At 47.8% G+C, this 17,021-nt stretch overlaps 2 protein-coding genes across 2 annotated transcripts in view; one reads left to right on the top strand and one right to left on the bottom strand.

Moving 5' to 3' along the window:
* Positions 1 to 4,987, bottom strand: part of CSK (C-terminal Src kinase) — a 62,483-nt gene extending 57,496 nt beyond the window's left edge. The window contains exon 1 of the mRNA XM_006020277.3: positions 4,825 to 4,987. Coding sequence (XP_006020339.2) covers positions 4,825 to 4,869 — 45 coding nt within the window. The 5' untranslated portion in view covers positions 4,870 to 4,987. The remainder of the gene's footprint in view (positions 1 to 4,824) is intronic.
* Positions 4,988 to 9,334: 4,347 nt separating this feature from the next.
* LOC102371117 (collagen and calcium-binding EGF domain-containing protein 1-like) overlaps positions 9,335 to 17,021 on the top strand; it is a 31,240-nt gene continuing 23,553 nt past the window's right edge. Inside the window, exons 1-2 of the mRNA XM_025199873.1 lie at positions 9,335 to 9,821; positions 13,668 to 13,751. Of these exons, the coding sequence (XP_025055658.1) occupies positions 9,718 to 9,821; positions 13,668 to 13,751 (188 nt within the window). The 5' untranslated portion in view covers positions 9,335 to 9,717. The remainder of the gene's footprint in view (positions 9,822 to 13,667; positions 13,752 to 17,021) is intronic.

The raw sequence follows: 17,021 nt of genomic DNA on the forward strand, positions 1-17,021 counted from the left end.
TTTATATCCAAATGCTTGTCTGATGCAGGCACTGGCCACACCTGAAGCATGTGGTGTTAGGATAGAGATCATCTGTGCATTGTTAACAGAAGAGTCTTTTGCATCTGATGCTCTGCCTTGTCTTCTAATGAATAAGATGAGAAGGTGCATGGCAGAGAAGGGGGTTTAGGCAGCTCTCAGGGCCACACTCTGGAAACTGCAGAGTAATGTTCATGCTCTGTGACCTTTCTTCACCTATTTTTCCAAACAGCAACACCAACATTGACACCTGATATCACTGTGGGATGTCACTGTGTAATGGGCCACAATGTAGCATCACTGTATATTCCAGGACCCCGACTTGCAGGGAATAAGATGTCAGGAGTAACACCTTACAATCATGTCAATCTGTTCAATGGGTGACCCTGGCTCTGAGTTTCAAAGACACTCTGCAACACCCAGCAAGATGGATACAGATTACAAAATGTTTCATTTGGTGTTTCGCAGAGCCGTTTGATTCATAAAGGAGCAGAGCTGGGACCCATTGCATGTGCTGTGTGGGCTATACAGGATCAAGCCAGGTTAGTTTTGGGGATGTGAAACCGCCCAGGAAAAAGAAAACTCAGAGCGCTCTAGGAAGTGGTGTGGTGGGTGAGTCACTCAGGAACACCTCTTTCTGTGGGACTGATGCTGACATAATGCCATAGCCTACAGCAAATCAGCTTTGTAAGCACTGAGGGTGTCATCATCTGCTGAAATTTAAAACAGCTCTTCAGATCACTCTTAATAAGTAAAGTCACATAGAGTCCTTCATAAACCTAGGTGGGTTAACCCCATCATCCTGGCCAAGTAGCACCTCAGGTAATTACTGTGTGACAGGCTAAATGACCCCTGTTAATTTGGTAAGAAAAGGTGTTTGTCACTTCCTGTCCTGTATTGCAATGTCCTATTGCTGTGCACAGGGAAACAGGAAATAGGATGTGTGCTTTATTTGCATCTGAATTTTTAAGTGGTTTTGGGATCTGCTTTAAGGGAAGGTATGATATGCATGGAAAATTGGTTTCACTCTGCACAATGTTGTTTTATTGATAGGATCAGAAACAAACACACAGTGGGTCTGACAAGGGATTTCAGATGGACTTGACTGCTCTATGGTGCCTCTCCTGCTATAGCTCTATAGGCACAGCTGTGTTGCCAGAGCTCTGTGATGGAGACACGGGAATGGTAGCAGAAAAGGATCTTAAATCATGCCACCAAAATGACCCCTGAATGACATTAGCTGACAGGAGCCCTCTTCTGTCAGCAGAGCTGTATCTGCCCCAGGGGTTTTGCCAACATTGCTACATTGGCATTGGGGTGAGATCTTTCTGCTACACATAGCCAATGTAGTTAAGCCAGCTAAACTTTGTAGTGTAGATCTGGCCTTAGATTTTTTTAAAAGGCAGCTAGATGTCATTTACATTCCTTCTGTCTTTTGTGTCTACTCTGTACCTAGCACAACAGAGTCCAGATCTATGACTGGCTCCTCTGGGCTACTACATATGGAATTCACTGCTGTGAAATGGCTGTAAAATGGAAGTAAATGACGTGAATCTTGGGCTCAGGCACATGCACACACGCTCACACACATCCCATCCTCCTCCTCTTCCTCTTCTTCCTCCTCCTGCTGACTTCAAGGGGAGTGAGACAGGTTTGTCGCAGGGAAGGATTAAGTCCACAATCAAGAATTCAGATCTCTGAGCCACCACCTAATGCTTCTGTTCCCAAAATGCGGTCCATGGAAATCGTGCTAACCAATTCGTGAGTAGCTGGCTGATTCTGTGGCTTCTTCCTCTTCCCCACCCACCCCCTCCCCACCCAATGCCACATTGCATTGAAGAAGTGACTTTACATTAAATACTTCCTTACTATTAATTTTTGTACCTGAAAAATGACAACAGTAATGTCCATAAGGGCGTTACATGGTCAAGAGTAGAAAGGAAGGGGGGTTGTACAGTGCATATTAAGAGGGAAGGTGGTCCAAATGTCTGGGTATGGTCAATGTGGTGAGTGGGAAGGGAAGTGTTCAGTTGTGGTTCACACTATGAAACAGTCTTTTTTCTAAGTTTCTTCTTTTTGTTTGATGCAGAAAGCGCTAGGTGAGGTTCTCTAGCCTGTGTGATGATCAGGTTAGGTTACCCTAACAGCTCCTTCTGGCCTCTGAATAATATAATACGGCTGTCTAGAAGTGAATTGCCCATGAGACCTTTGCATCCAGTCAGACATTGCCTAGAATAACTACCAGGAGTAGCTTTAAGATGACTGAAGCTGGGCTCATTATCCTGGCTGCTGGGACAAGCAGAGGTTAGGGTGCTGCAAGGCCAGTACACATGGCTGATAAAGGGAAGCCTCGCTCAATAATGACCTCCTCTGGCCAGATAAGGGATAGCAGTGCTGGAATTCTTCCCAGTCAGTCACATCTGGAAGGGTGGAGGTTATGATAAATCAGAGGTTCCCAAATTTCTTCTTATTGCATGCCCCCTTCCAGATTTACCAGCTGCCCATGTACCCCTATCTGCATACGTTTTATAGTTTAACCCCTTAAATGCCAATTATAATTAAAAAATCTGCCATGACAAAATTTCTCCCGCATACCCCCAGAGTTGTCTTGCGTACCCCCAGAGGTATGCATGCCACCATTTGGGATCCCCTGTGATAGATGATAGCTGACAGAAAAATTGGTGGGAATTCCTCTTAATCTCAGATGTGGAGGTCTCTCTCCCCGCAAAATCCTGTTGTTTCCAGCTAGTGTTCTCTAGCTAGTGTTATGATTATCTAACTGGTATACTTTATGCATTTGTTTTACAGCAGAGCACAGAGACCCCAGTTGGGATCATGGTGAGTGATGTACTAACATGCCATAAGGCAGCCCACACCCCAAGGAGTGGACGGACAACACAGACAGAGACAGGCTATAGGAACACACAGTGGCACATACTAGGAGCCTGGAAGAGCAGTTGCTCACTCACAGCTCATTGAAGTCCACAGAATTACTCACAAGAGTAAGCATTCATTAGACTAACAAAAGGTCTCCACAATCTGGAAAGCCCAGATCCACACACAAACCAACTGCAGATGCTTCCTCAGAGGCTTGACGAAGGGTATTTGTACCCGAAAGCTTGCAAAGAAGAATTTTTCCAACTATTTGAGTTGAAGATATTAGATTTACCAAAAGAACCTTGTCTGCCTATGTCCTTAGGCCAACACAGCTACAACTTGTACCCCAGATCCACATGAGCATTAAAACTTTTAACTCCCATAAGCACCTAAATTCCTCCTAAAAGTGTTTGACTGGAGGCATCACAGGTTTGTTGTTATTAAGATAAGAGGACAAGGCATATTGATGAGTCACTAATGATCCAGTCTAAGATAAGGCAATGGAGAGACATCCCATGACTTCAATGAGAATATGATCAGGCCTTGTTGATAAAGCAAACATTCCTGACTGTGGCATAATAAAGGCTCTTCTAGGAACCAGTCTGGTGACTCTGTTTTCTCAGGTACATTGTTATGGAGCAGAACAAGGCAATAGAAATGCCAGTGGTATCTCAGCCCTCATTGTTGCTCCTTCTCCTGCCACCAGCAAAACACATCAGAAGAAAGAGGAAGTGAAACTAGTGCACAAGGCGGTATATTTCCTTATACAAAGATACACACACGTGCATACACACACAGATGAAATTATGAGTCTATTGTTGGCTGATAGATAAACCAATCAAGCTCTTGTCAGTCCTAAAACAGAGATGCTGAAAAAGTTCCAGCGGAAATGAGCACTCTGGGCCTGTGGTTCTCATTCAGTAACCATCAGCTTCCTCTCTGGCAGGTGTTTACTCTCTCAACAAAAGAAAATGGGCAAAGATACTCCACTCCGCTGTCACGCTGTGGAACCTCTGAGAACTCTCAACTTTCTAACGCTCTCAGGAAGTTTCTGTTCTCTCCAAATGCCACCCTCTACCCTGCATCTAAACCAACAGAGAAGATGCTTACACATGATGGACACTGCAGCAAAGCAGAGGTGTTCAGGCAGTGAAGAAACAAAAAAATCACACCACTTTTAGCTTTGTAGAAGTGCTGTGTTAGACACCAGATTGGCCTTATAGAAGCTTGGGGTGGATATGTGCACCACAGGCCTGGGATTGTGGGATTCAAAACACAGTTTGGGGCCCTTCTGGTTTGGAGGGAAAGCTTGGAAGTTTGACATCAGTTTGATGCAGCAGTGTCTGCCTGAGTCTGCAGGCAGCTTGAAGCAATAGTTCATGGTGCACCTGAAATGTGATGGGTGGGCATGGAAGCACTGCATCTTTGCAGCTTGTGCTTGGTCAATCACACATGCAGTTAGCAACAGCACAGGTCTATAATGAAGACAAGATCTGAGAGGCCATCATTTAGTCCATGTTGTTGCTGTTCTGAACCTCCAACCCGACCAGGAAATACCTTGCACCTCCCTTGGGCATCACCCCAGAATACCCTCACATGGCAGAACAGTATAGAGTCCTTTGACTGGCTGTGTATTATCTTAGGAAATCCTCTGGACATTAAAAAAAGCTACAATGTTAAAAAGAATTAGAAAAAAGTCACACTGCAAGGTCTAATATTTCACAATCCCAGGAACTTTTTTTACCAACTCATTGCAAATATTCTTTTTTGCACTTTTCTGAGCATTTGGCTTTGGACCATGGACCAAAATGCAATCCCAGCTATATTTCCTACCCCTAATTCCTGCACTACTCAACTTCTTTAGCAGCATAGAGCGTGGGGGTGGGGAAACAGTCTGGTTCACTTTAGGATTATCAACCCACCACTCACAGGTACCATCCGTAACATGACCGGCGACAGGCTGGGAGTTTCCATGGCATCTCCACAGGCCTTGGATATCCAACTGGTCACTGCATGACAGAGGAGGACCTCCCAGTAGGCCTCTGTGTTTAAAAAATAGCTCTTCCCATGAAGAGAAACAGGGTAGCATCATCCTCAAAAGTTCGAGTGAGAACTGCACACTTGCTGTGAAGCATCTTGGACAAGTCGTTTTGATCTATGGTGCCTCCATGCTGTACTGTGTCCCAGCTAGAAGAGACAGTGGCAGAATAACAGCTTTTCTCCTGCTTCAGGCCAGACTGGTAGCTCTTTGTGAGGCAATTCTCTTGAATAAGCAGGGCTGAGGGTGAGAAAACATTAGTGAGAGAATTCAGTTGGGAGCTGAAAAGTAGGATGCAATGAGCCTGCCTGAGCCTTGCTGACAGCACAGATCAGGTTTCACGCTAACCGCTTTCCTCTTTTAGCACTGTATCTCTGCCCTAGAGGAGATGAAAACCAGACCCTCAAACCCAAGGAGAGGGGCTGGGGGCAGGAGGCACATTGGAGTCCCAGGCTCTGCATCTGTGTTGATGTGCATTGGCTCCAAATCTCAAAAGGGCCTGTTTGCTGGTGAGGAGCAGAGCAACTCTTGTTTACTTCTCATTACTGCTTCTTATTTGCTGCCTATTCCTGCAGAAGGAAGAGGGGGAGAAAAGCTGGAAACCCCAATCACAGGGAAGGGAGTAGGGTCCAAAGCATGTAGTGTTGTCCTAACCAACAGCTCTCTCTGGGGACTTCACCGCTGGCTTCACTGGGTGCCACTTGCACTGTTGCTTAGTGCTTTTGAAAATGCCACTTGGTGGTAGATGTTAGCTTAGAAAACAAAGTTATGGGCTTTCAGGCTTCCCTAGGGAGATATTTTATTTTTATTTTTTTTACGTTTTTTCATATTCCAGGTCAAATTAGCCAAATCAGTTCTGAATCCGCTCAGCCGAGCAAAACTCAATCGTTCAAACACCATATGTAGCGCTACAACCGACAAATATCCTGCACCCCAGATTTTTCAGCCTGGGGCTTCAGATACTCACAAATCCCTGGGAAGATGCTGGTGGGAGGCTCACGTACACTTCTCCTGGCTTAGGGAAGCAGCCGTCCAACCCGCCACCCCACCATGATTCAAACAACATAGGCCTAGCTTGTCTACCCAGAGTTTAAAAGGCTTGGCATGAGACCCAGCAGTAGCAGACGGTGCATGCAGGGTTTGGCAGGAGCTCTGCCAGTTTACACCAGTTGAGGGTCTGACCTGAGGGGGCTACTGAATACCCAGAACTTGCCACCTGCTCTGGATTCAGCCGTACGACTGAACAGCAAAACAAGCTGCTCTGCTCTCTGCCCACATCCTCGCTTCAATGCCCCTGCCCTAAGCAGGCCTTCCTCATCCTCTCATCTGGAAGCTTTGAGATTCATTTAATACCACAGAGACATTCAAGTCCAAAGGCACCTGGTGCCCATGGCCACTGCTCTCTCCCCACTGCTCCTTGTTTTAGGAGTCGATGGGGTAAGGGAATTCATGGGAAGAGCTTCTTCTAACTTCTGCTTCTGTTGCCGTGCAGGCTCGTGACACAGAAGCGGTTGAGAGGCACTGATTCATAAGCTTCTCTAATTAGGCATTTTATTATACCATGTCCAAGTCTCTCTTCTTCGGGAGAGTAGCCACAGACTCCTGGGGTGTTTATAGACGTGCTCCAGGAGGGAGGAAAAGGGGGAAGGGGAGGGAGGGCACTTTAATTAGAGTGGTTCTGAGAGCTGCTCTAATTAAAATGCCTGGAGCATCACGTGTATCAACATCCCTGTGTTGGAAAATGGTGGCAGAGGCACTTTAACTAAAGCTCGTCAAATAAGCTTTAGTCCAAGTGCCCCTGCTGCCATTTTTCAGTGTGGAGACACTGATACAGGTGACACTGGAGCCTGCTGGAGCATGGTAATTACCACGCTCCAGGAGACTCAATTAATCAAATCCATTCTGATATGTTGCAATTACAACACATTCAAGCAGGCTCTCTGCATGTGTATAGGCGCCCCTTGGTTTTCCTTTTTCATTCAGGAGATGAGTTTCATCTGTCTCAGTCTATGGCTTCCTGTTGCTGCTGCTTTATGGATTATGAATTATGAAGGGCAAAAGACCCTGGGCTCTTCCTTCTGCAGCCCAACTCAGCCAGGCAAGGAACTTGTCTCCTTTTAACCTCTGCAGGTATCTAAGCTTAACCCCTAATCGGCAATTGTATTGCCTGGGTCAGTACTGTGTCCTAATACTCCTTGTATACTCCATATCTACAACCCTGCACCCTCCTTGGGGAGGCATCAAGTCTCTTGCGATTAAGGCTTAGCTTGTTCTGCCTCATTTCAAGCCCACGCAGACACTGTGGGTGTGAAGGTTTGCGTCAAACATGAACATGATTGGGCTCATGTTCTGTTCAGACGAGACAGAAAAGGAGGAGAGAGGAAAAACACCACAGGGGGCTGAGGGTGAGCAAACAGAACGGAGAGTGGGCAGAGTGAAATGCAAATATGGGGGAGACTGAGAAAAAGGCACCAAGGGTTAGGAAAAGAGAAACTGTACAAAGGCAACAAACAGCACAGCCCCCATGGCCTCACTCTTATGTTCTGGGTAGCCCCGGGGGGAAGGGGATATCCCCTGTCCTTGGCGCATAGCAGAGACTTCTCCTTTGCTAACAAGATAAGTCTGTTTGTTGTTTTAAATTGAAACACCCTTTCATGATCAGCGGCTTCAGACTGCAGAGGGAGAAAGTTCCCAAACTCAGCCTTAACTGTGGCAGTGAAGAGGTTGGCAGAAGCTCAAACACAAGGAGTTTCTCCTTTGCCAGGTGTAATATTTTAGGATTACCCTGATATGGTATCAGGTAGCAACTCCACAGACAGACTGAGGAAAGGGGCTATAGGGTGGAGGAAAATACTGGGCCAGACTCTGATGGAAGTGACCCTGAGGAAATGGAAATGAGCATTGGGCCCATTCACATTATAATCCTGGATCGTCGACTGGTGTAAATCAGCATTGTGGTATTCAACTCATTGACAACCTGGCCCATGGCTAGAAGATTGTTCAGCAGATCCCTTTCCCAGTACAGGGCTGTTCTCTATACCGTTCTGTGAGGACTGATTTCAAATGCCTCATGTGCTGGAGTGTCCATAAATTACTTTGGAAGACTTGTTTAGCTTCACCTTGAGGTAAGCAGCTGGCTGGGCCTTTCCATAAGGGCTTCAGAGGTTCTGAAATGCCCTCCCATCTCCAGGACAAAGAAATCTAAACTAGGCAGCTGCAGGATCCACATGATTCATCTTGGGGTAGAAGAAAGGTAAAGGGGTTGCAACACTGCCTGGATGCATGGAGGTGCTAGTGTTTGATTGTGGGCTGCTGTTTACAATGTGTTGCACCCTTAGCTCATAATGACAGATTGGGAGCCTGAGTGTTAAAGCGCTGTATTTATTCTAAATGCAAATAAGCCAAGAAATACAAAATAATTAGTTCCCCCTTACTCCCACTGGCCCAGGTTGTAACTCCACCCACTCCAGTGGGGTTTATTCTGAGTTATACCAGTGTGAGGAGTGTGTTAAGGCCCCTGGGTTTCATTTATCTCTACAGTGTCAGACACAAGGATGGGGGATGCAAATAAATGGTGCCTGATTCTCACTTAGGCTGAAACCACTTCACACCACTCTGCCAAGGGAGGAAAATATGCTTTCCTCTTTTCTTCCTTCCTTTCCTTCCCTCTCTTCCTTCCTCCCTTATTTGAGGTATACAGTATATTACTTTAGCATTTCATAATTTTCCATGTATTTATCCTTGCAACAGCCCTGGGTGATTAGGAAGCAGTATCATCTATTCACACTGTATCTGTATTTAAACACTCTCTTTAAGGCTCATGTGCATTGTCCAGTTGGCATGAATGGATCTGCATATACATAAAAATGAGGCCCATAATCTCTCCCTGGTTCATTATTCCTTTGTGTGCCCATCACATGCTGGGCACTGGATGAGGGTCCAGGTGCCACTCTAGCATTTATTCAAATGAAAGCTCATAAAGAAATGCACAACTCTAGAACTCTTGGTTCAGAGATGATACCTTTTATTAGACCAACTAAGAAATTGCAGGAAAGCTCATAATGGTTCGCGGGGACCCAGGGAAGGAGCTAGGCTCTGTGGCTAGCAGGAGTCTTGACAATAAGCGGAAAGAAGCTGTTGAAGGTAGGAAGGTTTTCAGTCTTCTTCCGACTGTGGGAAGGAAACTGTTAGGGAAGTTCTCATTCCTTTGGTACCAGGAGAGGGGGCTCTTCAGCTAGTGGGAACCAGCATCAGGATATGAAAGGAGGGAGGGAGGGAGGGAGAGGAAAAGTGCAGCAGCAGCTGGTTGCTGCTGGGGGTAGGACCTAGGAGGAGTTGAACTCTGTCAGTGGGGCAGGGAGCCAGGATGCTTATTAAAACACAGCAGAGCCCACAGGGCAGAGAGAGGAGAGAGCAAGAGGCACTGCTTTCACCCTAACCAATAAGAGGAGCATCTGGAAGTGGCTTTTCCCAAACAAGGCACCAGGGAGCAGGGCTTGGGAGGCATGTGAGAAACCGTGCCCCGGCCTGGAGGGCAAGTGAGCTCTGGGAATCCAAGAGAAAGGAAGGAGTAGAGGCTGCGTCTCTGGAAGGCACTTGCGCTGGTTGGGAAAGAGGTAGGCAAGCCAGGGGGGAGCTGAGTTGGAGGGGAGGCACTGGAGGGTAAAGACCCTGAAGCCACCACAGCCGGACGGTGCCTGGTTCTTGCATGGACCCAGTGTGACCCCAGGGAGGTCTGGACCAAGCAGCAGCCAGGACCAGTGCAGGAGTCCACTCCAGTGGCAATGCTGCTGCGCCTGCTGGAAGCCGAGCTGCTCTTGGCTTCCCTGATCTCCACGCTGGAGTCGCTCTCTGGGCCCTTCAGGCAATTCTCCGCCGAGCAGACAAGGTAAGGTAGTGCATGGCCCCCTGCAGCACCTTCCTCCGAGAGCCCTGGCCCCCAGCTCCCTGCACTGGTGGGTGCTAAGTATTGGTCTCTACACCAGTACTGCTGGGTGCTGGGGGGTCTTCTCCACTGGAGCTGTGAGGCAAGGGAATGGGGCCAGCTGGGAGGAGATTAGCAGGAAGGCAAAGACTAGGATCCCAATAAGGGAGATCTGCTCAGTGGGGACACTGCTCATCTCCATGGGGAAAAGGAAGAGAGCTGTTTGGTTTGGGCCTGGGTTGTGATGGGGGGTGCTGGGTGGGAGCCACAGGACCCCCAAAAGCAGTCATCCCCACCTCACCCTCTACCCTGACAAATCCCCCTTGGAGTTTGTGCTCTGGCACAGCAGAAAAATTCTCCCCCACCCCCTTCCAGCGCATGCCACGAGGTGCCCAAATGCAGGCTCCTTCCCATAGCAAGTCGGATGGGGTGAGGTGCTGCCTCTCAGCTAGTCCCCCTCCTCCCCCAGCTCCATAGAAACTGATATCACCTTGCTTTCAGGAACATAATTAGGATGATTAGAGAGGCCCCCAGGGCACTCAGAGGCTCTGATGCTTGGCACTCCGCCAGGTGTCCAAAGAGCCCCTGAACTACAGGGACTGTCACTATTTCCATGAAGGATATTTACCTGTCTGCCAACTGCCAGTAGTTGTCTTCTGTAGAGGCAAGGGTGAAATTAGTCCTCCCAAAAATAAAGGCCCATGATCTTCTCTCCATCAGTCCCAGCAGGGCCACTCAGCCTTGAGCTAGAGCTCCCCTGGTTGTCCACCCCCATGGTCTCTCCACACAGCTCTGTGAATGCCCATTCAACGTGGCCTGCACCCCTCCAGCTCTTCCAGTAGAGCCTCTTTCAATGCATGTCAGTCCTTCCTGGGTTAAAAGTGGATTTTGCGCTGGCCTGACCATAGCCTCTCAGACATTGGCTGCAGGCCAGGCAGAGTGGACAGTGAAGCATTGCTTCAGTCAGGAGAGAGGATTCCTCCCACTGTGGGGCACTCAGACCCAATCTCATAGCTGAGACTGCCAACAAGGGGGTGCCAATGAGTGTTAATTGCATTTGGCAATGGCCCTGTAGGAACTGGGCTTAGTTTCCACCAGCTGCTTAGCAGCCCTCAGAGGAAAGAGACCCTTTCCCTGCTAGATTATGCATTTGGATCCAACCTAGGTGGCTAGTGACTGAAAGTCAGTCTCCTATTACTGATTCCCCAAAGCCCTTTGTAGCTTATTCTTGACCTACAGCTTCCTCTTCTTGTCCAGGCCTTGCAGATCTATGACAGTGTCAATACTGGGAGGTAGGGTGTGGCCCATGGCACCAAGCAGGCCCTACAATGAATCTGAACCCATGGGCATCCAGCAACCATGCTAGAGGGCACCACTGTGAAGCCCAGCTTGCATGCTCCGTGCATGCTACACCCCAAAATGGAAGTCATGGGGCCAACAGCGTCCGTGCCACTAAGCATGGCCAAGCATGAGTGAGCACGCTGTGCATCATGGCAGCACCCCCTAGCATGGTCTGGAGACACCGTGGATGTGCCCAGTGGGGCTCCACTATGGGCTACACTTACCAAAATGCATCCCAGACTCAACAGCCCTCCAATCTAAAGCTACTGTAGATGCCAGCACCTAGACTCCCAGCTGCCTTTGCCCACAGAGGCATTACCAGGTGCTACCATGCAATGGAAAAACCACACAGCCAGGTTCTTGTCCCCCTAAAGGAGCAGGGGAAAGAGGCATATCCTTCATTTGTCCCTTCAGAGCAATCATTAGGGATACAAAATGTACGCGCCAAAACCTGAGCTCCCAAAACTTCTGATGAGGTCAAGGTGACCAAGGTCTAAGGAGACATAACTCCATTGACTTCAGCAGCATTGCACCAGAGCTGAATTTGGCACAGTGGGAATTTGGCAGAAGGGAGAATTTCAGGGTATGCATCTGACCCTCCCTTCACAAGGCAGGTGTAAATCAGGAAGAACTCCCTGATTCTCAGCAGGGAGGAAGTCACTGGGGGTCGCATCGCTGTTCAACCAGGGTTGGGAGAGGAGGATGGGGTGCTGGATTCGAATCCTGAATCTGAACAAGAAAAAGCCCGAGGTTCCTGGACATCTCAGAGGCAGGCAGCCTGTCTTTGAAAAGTTGTGTAGAGCTAGGGCAAGAAACAGAAATATTTGCTAGGGGCCAGAGACCCAGGTGGTGTAACTGGGTGTGGATCTTGGGATGGATCTTAAACCAGCCGAGTTTTGACCCGAAATCCTCTCCCATCCATTTCCTTGAGCCTCAGAGGCGACTGTTTTCCTTGGTGTTGCGCAATGGAATCGCTGGAACAAATGACACAGTTCCCGATGCCTGTCAAAACCAATTTGCTTGGAGCGACCAGGAGAAATGCTTTAACTCTGCCTGTTGGTGCTCCCGCAGGCCTTACGCCCACTCACAGCCACGTGACAGCCTCCTCTCCATTCCGAGCCATGCGACCCCTTGCGAACCTCTCCATGGCCCAAGGCCTGGCAACCTTTTCCAGGCCCACCCTAGACCACTTATAGGGCTGAGATCACTGGGGCTGGCTTGGATCTGAGTGCAGAGTCCAGGCAAAGGGTTGCACAATTGCTTGGGAGGGGGAATTTAATGTGGATCATATTTAAAGGACAAGATCAGTGGGATGGGCATCAGAGGATGTTTCCAGGAGGTTTTTGGGAGCCCTGGTGGGAATGCACCTTTGATGGAGATACACTAGGGATAAATTTGGCCATAGGCACTGTTGCCAACTCTTGCAGGTTTTATCACAGCTCCAGTCCTATTTGATGCTTTTTTGTAAAGTCCCCACTCCAAGATTACATAAGAAGTGTTGCTTTCATTTTAACAAAAAGAGAAAGTTTCTAACACTAGTGTTTGCAGAGAAAAGACTGGAAACGTGACCCTCACTGCCCCCACCCCCATTCCCAGCAAGCTCAAAAACTAGGAGGCAAATGGAAAGATCCCTGACTTGCTTGTTTTCCTAAAAAGCTCACAGTATTGAGGCCAAACTCACAAATTTCTGACTCCTGATCCTTGAACATACGTAGCTTGGAGCACTGCCAGCCGGTTCACTAGTGTGAAGGGCAGACAGATGCTCACAATCGTAAGTACACACACACACACACACACACACATACACACAGAGTGTGCAACCATCACTCACGCAAAGCTGCACTAAAACACACGCTTGCAAGGCAGGTGCCTCTCCCAGCCAGTTTTTGGACGCAGTCCATATGCTGGCAGAACCAAGGCTCCTCCTGGGGTTAGGCTTTTTTAATGTGAAAACTAACAACAAGATATTGGGAGGGTCACATGCCACCTCTTACCCAGTCCCCACAGCATCCCACACTCTCTTCTCCACAGCAGAAGCCTTTTGGCCCAGTGACAAGCTGTTCCCAGTGAGCCACTTGGAAGCCTCGGTGTTCAATTGCCAATCAGCGTAACACTATTACTTAATAGTGCTATGGCTTGCTTTCACTTATCCCAGCAGGCATGACATTAGCTTAGCCCTAGGTTACCACCAAGACAGGCATGTAGCTAGATCAGGAAGTATGATGGCCCTGTAGATGACTTAGCCAGTAGCAGATCCAGGAACAGGCAAGTGGAAGTGTGGGGTGGTTGGAGGCACATCTATACACCATCTTAAGTCCCTTGTGTACTTCAAGATCAGGGTCCTTCAAGCCATAGAACCACAGAACAGTCCCAGGTGGTTGAGGCTGACGTGGGATGGGACAGGGTGGCTGGTAGTTTGATCTTCCAAGAACAAACAAGTCTTACATTCCTCCTCCTCCTCCTTTTCAGCAGTGAATCTTGTCCTGGGAATAAAATCTTGACAGTGAAGTATTCCTGCACAGGCTCAGGTGGGAGCCCAGCCACCTGTTTACGGTAAGACATGTGCAAGCTTTGGGGAGGGTGGGTGTAGGGAAGGCTCACGGTGTGTTGAGACTGGAGAGGTATCAAGGGCTCTGCTCTTCTCCATGTTGAGGAGGCATAATGAGCAAACAACTCTCGGCATAGCTTCATGTGATCCAATGATCAGAACTAGGGCAATGGGGGTGTGAGGACTCCTGGGCCTCGTTTCTGGTTCTTCCACTCCCCATAAGCAAGTCACTTCATTTTTTCTGTGCCTTGATTTCCCCATTGGAGAATCAGGGGCTGATCCCACATGTCAACTCCCAGATGGCTCCGCAGCTGGCATAAATCATCAAAGCTGCATTCACTCCAGTGGAACTCTGCTGATGTTACGTCTGCTGGAGAGTTGGCCCAGTGGAGGCTCTGCACATGGGAGGAATGCAGGACCTAGCCCAAAGGTGTTCTGGAGCTTAATGAGTTAATGCTTGTGGCATGCTTGGAGATGCACAGATAAAAGGCACCATAAGCACGTCCTATATTATTATCAGCCAGAGCTTCTCCTGTTAAAACCATTAGGATGTAACTCTTTCCTCGCCTGAGATTTCAGCACTTTGTGTTCATTGACTGGCCTTCTGCAATAAATCACCCCACGGAGATCCCTGCTCCTGTATTAGAACCAGGAGGTCTGAAGTGTCACAACCCAAACCACGTGTCTTCCTGAGGCTGCCCAGCTGAATGCCAGATGTGGCTGGCTTTCTTCTGACAGGCTTTCTATTCGGTATAATGCAGGTTGAGGAAAGCAGTGCCTGGCAGGCTCCAGTCATTGCAAAGGCATTTTTTAATACAGCTACTCCAGCATGTTTTTATGCATCACCAAAGGGAAGGCTTGAGGCTTTTCAAGAGGTAGAAATAGATTGGCGCAGGTAAAGGGGAGGGCTCTTGGCCAGAGGAATGCACTAGCCCATGCTGGTAGCTCTGAATCCATGGGTCTCCCTTTGATCCACTGTGATCCTGCTCTCATGTGGGTCATCTACAAAGCGAGGCACCTCCAAATGGCTCTAATCACTGGGCTGCGATCCCGTCCTCAAAGAGTTTGCAGATGGGAATGTTAAACAGCAGCTATAATTAATTATCAGAACAATGGTGGCAGAAAGCCTCTGTCTCTTAGAAAACCTTAAATCAAGGGCCTAAAAAGATAAAAGGTAAAACCTTTAGAATAATGTAAGAGCCTAAATTTCATTTGTAAGGGCCACCAAAATGCCCCTGCATTACATTTTTGGCAATTGGCAGTGTCCCACTTTCCCAAGTCACTTAGAAACCAAAGTCCCTTTGTTTGGAAGGATCTTTCCCTCAGATGTGCCCATGTAAACTTCGGCTCTAAGAGCATTTAGGTGTTTTGAGATTTTACCCTATATCTTCTAGGATCTTCATTTAAAGGTTCCCAAGTGAAGGGGAATTTGCTCGACTCACTGTTCTGGTGGTCATTTGCCATCCCTGTAAGAAACAAAAAAGAAGTATCATCTTTTCTTAATATAACACACCATGGAATATAATATGCTCCTTGTTTTTGAAAGGCAGAATGAAGGAGAGAAAAAGATCCTTCCTTGTAGTAAGCAAGTAAGTAGCAGCAGCTAGGGCAGTGATTCTCAACCAGGGTGCCTTGAGAGCCTTTCAAGGATGATGCAGAGGGCTAGGCAATGTTAGCACTGTTAGGTATGCAAACACGATTCACAATATAAACCCAGAGATTTCAAATAGGGATCCATAGTGCCAAAAGCTTTCTGCCCGGCTGTGGTCTTTCTAGTTCTTTGTAACAGGATTGCTCTAATTTTCTATAGCCAAAAACAAGTGAAATCTAAGAGCTGGCATTTTCTGAGGGGTGCTTCAAGCCTAAAAAAGTTGAAAGCCAGACCCATCCACTATTCTGCTCCCTGTGGATTGCTGCACATTTTACTTTCGTTTTGGCCTGGTAAGCAACAGAAATTGCGCTTACCGTGTTTCTCACACATAATATGAACTCTAACTTCCTAGCAGCTGATTTGTGAAAAAAGGTATGTGTTGAAAAATGTCTTGCCTTCTACATCACAATCTTCTTTCTGGCAGATATTGTGGCCTCTGCCCTGTTCTGAAAAGTGACTTAGGTACTTAGGAGCCTCTGCTTGAGATGCAACAGAAGTGTGCTATTGAGCACCTCAGCAAGCTATCTGAAAGCAAACTCGGATGTTCCCACCCATGCTACAGTCCCAACACCTGATTGCAGTGTAAACATCCTCCAAGGCTGTAAATAGATGTCTCATTTGACATAGGCCTAATTGCCCTGGGGTTTGACCCAGATCAGAACAGGTGTAGCACAGTCATTCACATGTTGCCCTTCCAAACTGCTTTGCTGCTTTTCCACCAGAGAGGATCACACAGCCTGGCTAGCTTGTCCTGGGAAAAAGTGCAGTAAACCTGCAGGCGCACACAGCCACATCCTGGGAGAAAACATGTTATCCTGCATACTTCAGAGAGGCTTGAAGCGGGATGGTAGATATGGACTTCTATAGGATCCTTTTTCCCAGAAGTGCAAGATCTATTTACAGCCAAAGATGCATTTGATTCCTAAAGCCTAGATCCTCAAGGTGCTGGGCCCCTCACTGTTCCTTGAAGAGCTAGATCTAAATACCCAGAGGTCAGTTTTTCCAAGGCATCTAAAGAGATGGGATTTGCAAAAGAATCTGACGTGATCAAAGGGAGTTAGAGACTAATCTTCTTATGTCCTTTTGAAAAATCAATCTCTGCTTTTAGGCTTCTTTGTAAATCTGGCCTCAAGCCCCTCACAAAAATGGAAAGGAGGCTCCTAAATCCTTTAAGCAGTTTAAAATTCTGCCCCCGCACTTTGGTCAACCTCAGGTCATTGGTTATGAGTAAGAATCACAAAGCTAAATTGCATAATCTGTTTATGCTGGCCTGCCTGTTTTATCCTAACGGCTTCCATCAGCTTTGAGAACGTGTGACACTAGATACAAAGCAGCTTCCAGGAAGGGCAAATGGAGGGAGTGTCTGAGAAGAGGGAATGGAGGTAGGTCAGGAGATGGGAGAGAGTGTTGTGAGTCTCTGGTGTAGAAAGAGCGAGTGACTGCAGCCATATGGCAAGATGAGAGTCCCATGAATGCGGTGGCACAGGGTGGACAGGCAGGGTCTAACCAGGGGGGCTGCTGGGCCCTGGTCCTTCTCACCAAACCTCTAAAGAAAGCATCTAGGTGGCAGGTGGAGGATGAGATGAGCTTCACAAAGAGTGAGTGCTTCTCCAAGAGAATCCTG

Source organism: Alligator sinensis, unplaced genomic scaffold (assembly GCF_000455745.1).
Source record: "Alligator sinensis unplaced genomic scaffold, ASM45574v1 scaffold1097_1, whole genome shotgun sequence".
In the NCBI taxonomy this organism is placed as follows: Eukaryota; Metazoa; Chordata; order Crocodylia; family Alligatoridae; genus Alligator; species Alligator sinensis.